The following is a 12544-nucleotide window of genomic DNA, read 5'->3' on the forward strand; positions in this document are numbered from 1 at the left end:
CACACACACACACACACACACACCTTCTCCAGGGCCTCCCGGACCACCCGCTCCGTCTCCCGCTTGTTGTCGGCCTTCATCATCTCCTTCACGTCGTTGAAGACCTTGGTGTACTTCTCGTGGCACATGTTCTGGCAGGCGCCTTCGCTGTTGGTCTGGGTGCCGCGGTGCAGCGTGCGCGGCGACCCCCCGTTGGCCTTCTTGGTCTGCGTGGACACCGACAGCTTCTCCGGCTGCTGCGGCGCCGAGGACACCGGGATCTCCTGGCTGGAGCTGACCGCCTCCATCTCTGGCTCCGGGTCCTGGACGAGGATGAGGAGAGACACATGACAGGAAGTTAGCGTCTCTGTTTGCCCGTCAGCTCGTCACTTCCTGTCCTGACCAACCCTCGCCACCTGAGCAGCCTCAGGCGGACGCTTCCTCTCTGACTTACACTGGCTTCTTCTTTGGGCTCCACCATCTGAGAGCGACGGCTCTTCTTGGCCTTGGGCTCCTGGCAGCCTTTGAGCTGTGAGAGGAAAAACAAAAAGGTTTGGAGGCTTCAGGAAACAGGAACGTCTCTGTTTGTCTTCTTTAAACGCAGAGCTCACACTAGATTATATCACACTAGATTATCTCTAATGTTAATGATCTGTAAAACCATCCATTTTAAGGAATTAGGACTTCATGACATGGATTAGGAACGTTAAATCTCACCAGGAAACAATCAGACACTGAAGGTCACTGAGAGGTAGGGAAAGTAAGGAGGGAGATTTACAAGAATATTTTCTAAGTTTTGTTTAATATTTAAATAACTTCATGGCAAATTCTTTCCAATTAGATTAAAAACTAAGATGCTTCTTTGACCAAACAACTGTCCTGGAGGAAACTTCAAAATTTCACTGTGTGAAAACAAGGGGAGTCTCCTAACAGATAAAACAGACTTCTTAAAGAGGGGGTATCTGCTTTAAAGATAGGGTACTCTGCTTTAAAGATAGGGTACTCTGCTTTAAAGTGGGGGTGCTCTGCTTTAAAGTGGGGGTGCTCTGCTTTAAAGAGGGGGTGCTCTGCTTTAAAGAAGGGGTACCCTGCTTTAAAGAGGGGGTATCTGCTTTAAAGATAGGGTACTCTGCTTTTAAAAGGGGGTGCTCTGCTTTAAAGAGGGGGTACTCTGCTTTAAAAAGGGGGTGCTCTGCTTTAAAGAGGGGGTGCTCTGCTTTAAAGAAGGGGTACCCTGCTTTAAAGAGGGGGTATCTGCTTTAAAGATAGGGTACTCTGCTTTTAAAAGGGGGTGCTCTGCTTTTAAAAGGGGGTGCTCTGCTTTCTCATATTTTAAACTTGGGTATAAGGGTAAGTCTATAAGTAGGAGTCTGTTTCATGTCCACGGGGTAAACTTCTCCATTTTACCAAATATTAATTTTAAACAATGATCAATTTTACAGCGGGACATTTTACTTATATTTCATTTTTTTTCAAATACAGAAATTTAAGAGGTTTATTATTTATTTAGCAAAAGAGGAAAATTATGTGTTGGAATTTGAAGTTTTTGTACAAATATTGCAAATGTCAAGTTTGCTCTTTAAAAGTTACACTAGAAAACATGTTTGTGTTGATTATTTTCAGTATTATCAGATCAAAATAATCATTAAAACATGACAAAGCTGTCTTGATTGATGAATATGCACTTCGATGAGGTTGTCACATCGGGATCTCCTAACTACTTCATGACTCTATGGAGGAGTTGGCCTCAAACACCAAGGTATGCACTTATCTCTTAGAGGGCCAGCCAATCAGAGTGAAGCACAGAGCCTTAAAGAGATAGTGGCTCAAACAAAACATTTTAGACAAAAGGTGAATTGAGGGTTTTCCAAATCACTGGGGAGGGTTTAGGAAAGGATTTTTAAGCTAACAGAGCTGAAGAAAGCTCAACACCACTTCTTTAAAAACTCTAAAACATTTTAAAAAGAAGATTAAAATCAAACAGCTGGACTTGTTTAAATTTTGTGAGTATGACTGTTTTTATGAGCAACATGAGAGCTGATTGGTGCCTCATCTGTTCCTCACTGAACGGACAATATGCAGTTTGACCAGCAGATGGCACCACTCATCAAGTTAATCTCTGCAGGAGTTTATCTCCAGGTAGTTTGAGTCTCCCTGTTCGTTCACCTCAGGGTGCTGTTTGAATCTCTCTGATAAAACCATCATGTTTCAGTCACAGTGTGACCTGTCTCCTCCGTCGTTCCACTTACATGTCGGACCTGCTCGTTGCTGGTGGAGGAGATGCTGGACTCGGCTTCATCCGTCCGCTCCAACCTCTCCGTCCTCCCGCTGCCCTCCTGCTGCTGTGGCGGTGGCGGCGGCCTCTGGCTCTGTTGGCTCTGCTGGTGGTGCGGCATGCTGCTCTCCTCCATCTTGGTTTTCCAGAAGCGTCCCTCCCTCAGGAAGCGCTGGTAAACCTCCAGCTCCTCGCACGCCTTCTTCCAGCCATTGCTGCGCTTCACCTGCAGCTGCTGGACGCTCACCTTGATGTCCTGGATGTTGTCTGCGGGGATCCACGCCCTGGGGAGGAAAAAACAAGTCGTGCTGAGTGTTTCTCAGTGGTTTCTGCCTCTGTGGGCGGAGTCAGCGACCTGAGAGGTCTCTGCAGGACCTCCACCGCCTGACAGCTGTGCTCACCTCTGGTGCTGGTGGCCAAAGAAGCGGACGTCCACCTGGTTGTCCTCCCTCTGGAGGACTTTGGCCGGCCAGTAGCCGAATCCTTTCATTTTGGCCCAAACCAAGTCGTGACTGGGGCTCTGCAGAGAACACACACATCAAGAAAAACAGTATAGATACACACTTTTAAATTCTACAGATGGTCAGGTAAAGATGAGACGTCTGCTGTATGGAGAAGTGAGAGTGCCAAATTACAAAAAATAAATCTATAAAAGAAGAAAATCAAAAAATTTAATGAATAAATGAATTATATAAAAATCTATAAAAGAATAGATAAATTAAAAGAAAAAAATAAGAATATATAAATGAATTAAAAAAAAAGGAAAAATGAATTAATCAAAATATTACATAAGAATCTATAAAGGAATTTAAAAAAAAACCCATAAATAAATTAAATACTAATCCATAAAAGAATAAATGAATTAATAAAAAATTAATAAAATAATCTAAAAAATGTATAAAAAAATTTTAGGACAATGAATTAATAAATAAATTATATAAGAATCCATAGAAGAATAAATAAATTAATAAAAAATTAATAAAAGAATCTAAAAAATTTATTAAAAAAATGAAAGAAAATGAATTAATAAATAAATTATACAAGAATCTATAAAAGAATCAATCAATTTTAAAAAAAAAATACAAGAATCTATAAACGAGTAAAAAAATGAATTAATAAATAATGATATTTTAATCTATAAAAGAATAATTTAAAAAATAAATTAATAAACAAATTATAAAAGAATCTTTAAAAGAATTAAAAAATGAATTAATAAATAAATTATATAATAATCTATACATGAATTAAAAAAATGAATGAAAAATGAATTAATAAATAAATCATATTAGAATCTTTAAAAAAAATAAAAATGAATTAATAAAGTATATAATAATCTATAAAAGAATAATTTAAAAAAAATCAATAAACACATTTTATAAGAATCCATGAAAGAAAAGGCTAATAAAAGCTTTAATATAAACAAATTAAAAAATAAATAGAAAAGTGCTCAATAAAAAAAGTTGGAAAGAAAGTTGCTATATAAAGTGATATTATTTGTTTTTAGATTCTTATATAATTTATTAATTAATCTATTCATTTATTCTTTTATAGATTTATTTTAGTAATTTGGCACTCTCACTGCTCCATATGCTGTGGTGAAACAAAAACAGAGCATTTTTTGTTTGTTTGTTTAGTCCAGGTTGGGAGTTGTTTTTGTTGTTGTCGTTGCTGTTGCTAACATTAGCAATAGCAGAAGTACCGTATTGACCTGAATATAAGACCAGTTTTGTTTTATTTTGACCTCACTGTGGCTGCAGTGATCTGTCACTCACAGCAGAGACGCAGCGACAGGAGACGAGACACGGTGGTTGTCCAGAGCAAAGTGGACCAAAAGTTGGTGAGTTGACAGAAACCTGAGGCTGAGTTTTGATACTAATGTTGAGAAAATGATGATCAATTCAGCAGAGACGTTAAACAACTGAGTTTGTTCCTGAGAAGGTGTGCCCGCTACCAGAGCCGTCATCAGAGTCACATTTTAACACGGATCCCAGTGACTGGGTTCAGAGACAAAATAAAAGTAGTCTCTATTATTTCAATGACTGTCTCTGAATTCCAATAAAACAGCTCCAGCTCCTGACTGCTGTTGGTCTTTCTCTGTCGCTGTCCGGTCTTGTTGCTCAATTTAAAAGGGAAAAAACAACAGAACCAAACGGAGATCTGACCCGTCTGGTTTTACTCACACAGGGGTAACAGAACCAGTTGTCCGGCCGTGCGTTGGACAGGTAGAAGCAGTTCTTACACAACAACAACTCGTTCAGCTGAAAGAGACGACAGAAGAGTGTGTATCAGCACGAGTTAAAGAAAGTGAATCTGACTGTAGATCTGTGGAAAGATGACGTTAGGAAACTCGTACCTCATGACATGTGTCGCTGAAGAGCAACCGTGCGATCTCTGCCTGATCGCTGTGAACTGAAACAGGAAGAGATGACGATGAGTTTGTTTAATTAAAGAGCTTAAAGATAAAAGAAAACTCGTTTTGACGTGTCTGTGTCACCCTGCAGTACTCCTCCAAAACACAGGGGGGCAGTGTGGTCGTTCTGATCCTCAGATTTAGAGCGTCTCATTATGTTTTGTTAAAACTCCAACTCACCAGAGTCACCTGAACAGCAGATTCACTGTGTGTGTGTGCGTGCGTGTGTGTGTGTGTGTGTGTGCGTGAGACCTACCTCCATACAGGATGGCCGTGTTGTGAACGATGAGCTGTGCGTCTGCTTTAAACTCCTCGAAGGTTTTATATTTGCCTTCAGACAGGTTCTGAGAGAAACACACACACATACACACACACACACACACACACACACACACACACACACACACACACACACACGGTTTCTGTATGTTTGACAAACATTCGATGAGTCTGAACTTCAGAGATTTCCTCCTCAGACCTTCACTGAGATGAAACTTTGAACTTTGGGGGAGAACAAAGAGGTTTATTCACACGCCAGGCTTGTGTGTGTGTGTGTGTGTGTGTGTGTGTGTGTGGAGACCAACATGAGAGGTTCAGGACAGGGCAGTGTACTTATTAACACTAACACTCACACACACACACGCAGGCCTGGGCAGTGCTCCAGTGTCTGGCTGAGTTCTGGTGTGATGCACCGCTGACCACAGCACAGCAGAGTCCTGCATGACCTCTCTGTCTCACACACACACACACACAAACACACACACACACACACACACACACACACACACACACACACACACACACACACACACACACACACACACACACACACACACACACACACACACACACAGACACACTAAACACAAACTCTAAGCCTGCCAAACCCACAGCAAAGAGCACTTTCTTTTCCAGGGGTTTGTTCATTAACAGCCGAGCAGAAAGTGTCTGATTCAGCGTGGTGTGTTCAGGTTGGGAAAAAAAACCTTCAGGGTTGATAAAAACGTCTTCAGGCTCATGAGCTGACACCAGATTTAAAGGTCAATTAACATTTGCAAAGAAAAGAATTTGCAAGAAATATCTAAACTCCAAAAAGTTGCAAAAATCTTTTAAAAAATTGAAATAAAAAAAAAAAATAAATGTGAAAAACTTAAAATATTGGAAACTTCAAAAATTTGCAAAAAAAAAATAGGTAAAAGAAAAACAAAATCTTTAGCATCAATAAAACAATGAAACGTCTTCAGGCTCATGAGCTGATACCAGAAGTTAAAGCCACTTTAGGTCTAAAAAGTTTGCAAAAATGTCAATATCGTTGCTCCAAAGAGTAGCAAATTTTTTTTTTTTTTAAATTGAAATTTTAAAGAATTTGCAAAAAAAATTAGGGAAAAAACCCCAAATCTTTAGCAGCAATAAAACAATAAAACGTCCTCAAGCTCATGAGCTGACACCCAGTTTTTTGTGTCATGTAATATTTAAAAAAAATTTCAATGTCAAGAAATATCTTAACTCCAAAAATTTTTGAAAAATTTGTAATTTTTTTGAAAAATTTCCATTTTTTTTTTTAAATTTGAAAGAAAAAAAAAATTTGCAAAAAAAAAAAAAGGGAAATAACATTTGGCATTGATAAAATAATGAAATGTCTTCAGGCTTACGAGCTGACACCAGATTTTAGCGTCCTGTAAAATCTAAAAAAATTGCAAAAATGCCGGAAAAATTGTAACTACAAAAAGTTGCAATTTTTTTCGGGGAATTTTATAAGAATTTCATTTTTTTTTTTAATGTGAAAAAATGTGTCAAAAAACTGCAAAAAGAAAAATAAACAAATTCCTCAAAAAATCAACTAAATGAGTCAAAGGGCCGCATGATGCGACAGAGCGTTTGATGATTACCTCCTGGATGTTCGAGACGTCCAGCGCGGTGTGGATCAGCCGTTTGTACATGGGGTGTTTAGTGTCTTTGCCTTTCTTGTTCAGGTCCACTGCCTGCAGAGGAGAGGAGGGTGATTTAATACTTCATACAGACAGAGGAGACGGGGGAAGAGATGAGGTCTGATGGGGAGTGGCTGGAGGATGGAGGGATGCAGGGAGACGAGGAAGAGGAGGAGAAGTAATGAGATTTAACCCAGCTTTACAGAGCGGGGGATTGGAGGAGGTTATTTACATCAGATGAGTGGAAATAAAGATCTTTCTCTCACCCTCTCCTTCATGCGCTGCACGATGAAGCGCAGATATTTACTCATCTCCTGTTTGTTCAGGTTCTTCTTTTTACTCCCCTGCAGGAGGACGAACGGCGGAGAGAGAGAAAGAGGACAAAAAAAGGGAGAGATTACAATCACAGCAGGACCTTCCTCCACTCTGTAACCCTGATGTTTTATCACACAGAGCGACCGTAAAAACAAATAAAAAAACGGATGAACAGAACGTGATGAGAGAGAAAGACGGACTGAGGAAGCAGTTCACTGTTGTGAGATTTCTTTCAGCAAAACGTTTATTTAAATCTTTCATTCTGGCCGGGAACAACCAGAGAGTACGCACTGAAAGCTCATCTTCTCTTCTTTTAGGAAGCGTTTGATTTTTTTTCCCTTGCCCAAACAGACTAAGAGTTACGGTAATGAAAACAGCTTGCAGCATTTTTTTCTTTTCTGTGATTGGAGCGTCCTTGAACGAGGATTCCTTTGCAGTACTGTAATACTCCAAATATCACCATAAAGCTAGTCTTTTCTCCTTTTTTTTCTCATCCCAACGGTTGAGGAGTTACGGTAATTTAAAGAGCACCTGGCGTTCTGAATTCATTCACATTCATCCTTCTCCGAAAAGAGGATAAAACTTTTCTCAACAGAAAACTTTTATTCTAAAACATTTTTATGTCTTCTTTTAAAATAAAAATGGTGTGCCTCAGGGCTCAGTCCTTGGACCTTTACTTTTTAGTATCTACATCGATTGTCCTCATCAAAATGCTGCTGAAGCAAATTTTCACTTTTATGCAGACGACACATTAAATTGTTCTGCTCCTACTCTAAATCAGGCACTCTGCCAGTTACAGCTTGCTTTTAATACTGTAGTGTATCATTTTTAACCTGAAGCTTCTCCTAAATGCTGACAAAACCAAAACCAAACATTTACAAAGGTGAAATCCAAGCCTGTGAATCTCTCATCAATTGCAACTGTTCAAGGTACTGAAATTGAGACAGTGTCACAAATTAGGTATCTTGGATTCATAATCGATGATTCGCTGTCATTTAAGCCTCATATTCAGCATTTGGTGAAAAAGTTGAAGCTGAAACTGGGTTTTTATTTTAGAAACAAGGCCTGTTTTTCCTTTGACTCCAAAAAGAGGCTTGTTGAATCAACTTTTATGTCTGTACTTGACGATGGCGATGTCCTTTATTTACATTCATCTGCTCATTGTCTTCATGCGTTGGATGCTGTCCACCATGGAGCACTGAGATTTATTACAAACCTCAGATCTCTTACTCAACACTGCTTTGTCTGCCAGGGTTGGATGGTCTGCTCTGTCCACCCGTGGACTTAATCATCGGCATATCTTTGTTTATAAGGCCGTTCTTGGCCTGCTTTCATCACACATGGGGAACTATCTCACTCAAAAAGCACTGAGAGTCGGAACCTTTGGTCCCAGGACTTGTTTCTATTGACTGTACCGAGGGTCCGCACCGCACGAGGTAGCAGGGCTTTCAGCTATGCTGCCCCTTCTTTATGAAATTAGCTGCAAAAAATCTTAAAGTTACAGGATCTGGTGTCTCTTGATGCTTTTAAGGCTCTTCTGAAAGACTTGGAAGCCAGTACATTTGGCTGTAGATGTTTTGACGCTGATTTTGTTTCTATTCTGTGAACTTGTTCTTTCTGCTTTGTTTTTAACTGTGTTGTTGTGTGATTTTTGCAACTCTGTGTTTGTGCTGCTGCCTGTCTTGGCCAGGACTCTCTTATAAAAGAGATTTTTAATCTCAACGAGACTTTTTCCTGGTTAAATAAGGGTAAATAAAATAAATTATATAAAAGAAACAACCTGAATTTTTCAGCCGCTGCTCGTTGCAGACAAACTTCATATTTACAGTAAAACATTTGCCAAATACCAGAACTCTGGTTACTGTCTATCTGTACTTCAGAGGAAACTACAGTTTGTCAATTAAGACAGCTATTAATCAGCATGCATCACGGTGTTCCCTACCAAAAAGGATGTGACCGAACCATGTGCCATGTTGTAGCAAACTTACACAGAGCCCTGTTTCACCTCAGGGTTAACACGCTGCCATCTTTGAACCAATCCCAACCATCATGGGACTTTAAAAAGATGACTCCCTTTGAGAAATGAGCCCGAACACTTAAACCGGATCACCTACCCTGCAGACCACGCACTGCCAGTGGGAGCCTCCATCTCGGGGCTTGTACTCCTCCGTCAGACACTTGAGGTGGTAAACCCGGAAGCAGTTGTCACAGGTGAGGACGTCGCCCGGCAGGTGGCACTCGAAGCAGTACCAGTCGTGGCTCTCGGCCTCCCACTCCTGCAGGAGAGACACAGCAGAGCACAAGTTTGGGTGACCCCCCCCTCTGACCCGCCGACCGCAGCAGGGGAGGAAACAACTTTCTGCGTCTTCACCTGCAACCACAGCTGACCTTCAGGCTGGTGGAGACTCGTTAGAGAGAAAAGACGGTTCACACTAAACACCAGGAACAAAAGCTACAACGCTCACTGTAAAAACACACTTTTTTAATGATGCTATGGCGATCAGGAAGACGTGGTTCATCGTTTAGGGCTGAGGATCAGGGCATTGATGAGGGGTTTGAGAAAAAAGTCTTTGTATTTTAAAGATCCAGCTTATTTTTTGTGAAATCCTAGGAACACTTTTTCCCCGATCTGATTTTTAAAAAGATTTTCGGGGCACCAGTTTTATTTTTATTGCAAATCCTCACTTTTTCTGATTTTTCTGATTTAAAGTTTGCTTCTTTAACAACAGACCATATGAAAAAGTTGGATGTTGATGTTGATGTTTACGGACTAAACCTATATTTATAGACTATTTTTCCCAGTCTAGCTTATAAAGAAAGACTAAAATGAAGGAATTCAATTTGAAAATTATGTGTGTTATGTGATAGTTTGATTTGTATCCTGTGAGAGAAGGGGCAGATACAGAAGAGTTTTTCTTCTTTCAGCTCCTTTTCATTCAGTTTTGGGGATCTTTTATTTTTTTCTTTGTATCGATTTTTATTTATAGAAGAATGAATTAAATAAATAAATAAATAAATAAATAAATAAATAGATAATTAAATAAATAAATAAATAAATAGATAGATAATTAAATCGATAAATAAATAAATAAATTAATTAATAAATAAATAAATTAATAAAAGAACCAAAAAAAAAAAAAAAAAATTCAAATCGTTAAACAAAAAAACTCAAAACTACAATACATTGATTTTTTTTCGCCCATCCCTACTGGTTAGATAACAGTAAATAAATTAATATTTGAATTATGTATAGGAATAAAGTTGTGATGTTGTGGGAGTTAAGAGCTCATGCACAAGAATAAAATGGTTATATAACATTTCATTTTTTTTTATCCATGCCAAAGGGTTTTTTTTTCTCCAAATTTTTTTTCGCGAAATTTTCAGAATAAATTTGCAACTTTTTGGAGTTACGATATTTCTTGACATTTTTGCAATTTTTTCAAAATTTACATTAATTTCAAATTCTGGTATTAGCTGGTTAGCCTGAAGACGTTTTATTGACGTTGAAGGTTTTTTTTTTCCTTAGTTTTTTTTATATATTTATTCTTCAAAATATAACCTTGCAATGCTGCATTCATGTCCGGCATGGAAAATCTCCTACTCTTTCACTCCCTTACAGTCACAAGGATGCATTTAGGTACCTAAACATGATACCGTTTGATTTTATGTGAATCGGCACCCGGTACTTTTGACTGAATTCGGTACCTATCCATGGATGCATTGTAGAAAGGATAATGTGACAATGTTTTGCGAATAAAGTTGTACTGTAAGAAAATTGAAGTCCTAATGTTTAGAGAATAAGGTCTTTATTTGTTAAAGTCAGATTGTAAAGAAAACAAAGAAGTAATTTTATGAAAATAAAGTTAAAATGTAATAAAAATAAAATCGTAATGTTGCAGGCGTTAAGTCATTTCTTTTAAGGAATAAAGTCGTAAAATTTCAAAGTAATGCAAGAATGTTATGGGTTTATTGTCCTGATGTTACGAAGGATAAACAATAATACAGGAATTACATCAGATTGTAACAATAGAAGTAATTTTATGAGAATAAAAGTCACGAAATTACAAGAGTAAAGTTTTATTGGGAGGAAAACTAAGATTTTAGGTAATGAAAGTAAAGTAAATGTAAGTAAACATCCTGAGAGAAAAGTTTTGATGACGAGGGAAAATCCACACAATTACGACAACATAAAGTCGTAAAGTTAGAAAACCAAAGAATAAAGCGGTAATGTTTTAAAAATAAAGTCTTAATTTTAATGAAATAAAGTTGCATTATTTGTTACGAGAATAAAGTAATGTACTGAGAACTGAGTCATACTGAACAAAATTGAGGTGGTAATGTTTCTTGAGCACAGTCGTCATTTTTTTAAAGTCAGATTTTAGTGAAAACAAAGCAGTGATTTGAGGATTATAAAGTCATGATGTTATGAGAATAAAACCCAGTGTTACACCAATAAAGCTGGAATGTTATGTGAATAAAATCAGAATTTTACGATGAAAATTAAGAAGAATAAATTTGTAAGAAAATAAATATTGAAATTAAAGTTTGATTTTTTTTTTTAATGTCACAGTGGCTTGCTGTTTAAATAAAGATTATATACATAAATATAAAAATCATGACACAAAATTTAAAGTGTCATTGTTGAGAGATTTAAATCACAAAGTCTTAATATTAAATGAGTTTATGCCACGAGGTGAAGTCTGCTGTGTTCCTCACAGGAGCCTCAGGGGAAAGTTAAAACAGAGTCTGACATATTAAAACTTTTGGTTTCGATCAGCTCTGCGTTGTTTGGGGGACACAGAAATGAAATTTATGAAAACAGGGGAAAAATAGATCACCAATCTTTCTAAAAACGTGGAAAAATCTCAGTGAACACCTGTTTTTACCCCGAACACACACGCCGCAGTGATTCTGTCTTATTCTCATTCATGGGTTCAAGTCAAGGGCACGGTGACGGGAAGTATGGGCCGCTAACTACTCATAAACCTGTCAAGAGTCCAACTCCTCCCACTCACAGTCTGGACCACTCAGTAGGGGAGAGCGGGAGAGTCGTGACAGAGAGCTGCTCAGGAAAAAAAAAACCCTCTCTCAATCTTTTCTCCATCTGCTCGTGTGCTGAGCGTTGGGTTGCTGGGTAAAACGTGAGTTAATCTGGGGACAAACTGGCTCTTTGTTTTCAATCAAAGGTATCCAGAAGTGAAAGTTTCTACTGATGGTGATTGCAGACAGATTTTTACTTATTTCATGTTTGATGCATCAACGCTGCCAAACATTTCCTGAATAAATCCCTAAAGGATTCACAATCTGAGCCCCCTCGAGGTGTGAATGCTCTCTAAAGTCTCCTCGAAGGACTTCTACTCGAACAAAGGACTCTTCACCGACACAAACACTCCAGGAAACAGAAAGGATCCTCGAGTCCTGTCGGATGTCAACAGGCTCTTCACTATTGTTGGAGTCTGTGATGAAAGACGAGTGGCTGACTTCAAAAGGCTGCAGCTCCCTGAGCCGAGGACACGGCTCGTCTGCGGTTTGAGAGCAGGAGCATGAACAGAAACACAAACGTTTGGAGACACAGCGACCAACGGTTGATCCGTAACACCTGAAAACAGGTGCAAGAGCAAGAAAGAGCAACATGTG

General features: G+C 38.6%; 1 protein-coding gene across 3 annotated transcripts in view; it reads right to left on the minus strand.

The window, feature by feature from the left end:
- The window catches only part of zmynd11 (zinc finger, MYND-type containing 11), a 33716-nt gene that overhangs the window by 4870 nt on the left and 16302 nt on the right, over positions 1-12544 (minus strand). For all 3 annotated transcript variants that reach the window (XM_074688230.1, XM_074688229.1, XM_074688231.1), the window contains 10 exons: positions 9022-9183; positions 6859-6936; positions 6554-6646; positions 4921-5008; positions 4608-4663; positions 4435-4512; positions 2656-2774; positions 2229-2538; positions 434-508; positions 24-302 (listed from right to left, as the gene is read on the minus strand). In XM_074688230.1, the coding sequence (XP_074544331.1) occupies positions 24-302; positions 434-508; positions 2229-2538; positions 2656-2774; positions 4435-4512; positions 4608-4663; positions 4921-5008; positions 6554-6646; positions 6859-6936; positions 9022-9183 (1338 nt within the window). The remainder of the gene's footprint in view (positions 1-23; positions 303-433; positions 509-2228; positions 2539-2655; positions 2775-4434; positions 4513-4607; positions 4664-4920; positions 5009-6553; positions 6647-6858; positions 6937-9021; positions 9184-12544) is intronic.

This window comes from Halichoeres trimaculatus, unplaced genomic scaffold (genome assembly GCF_033239565.1).
Source record: "Halichoeres trimaculatus isolate MK-OKI-2021-1 unplaced genomic scaffold, fHalTri1.1 fHalTri1_scaffold_15, whole genome shotgun sequence".
Taxonomy (NCBI): domain Eukaryota; kingdom Metazoa; phylum Chordata; class Actinopteri; order Labriformes; family Labridae; genus Halichoeres; species Halichoeres trimaculatus.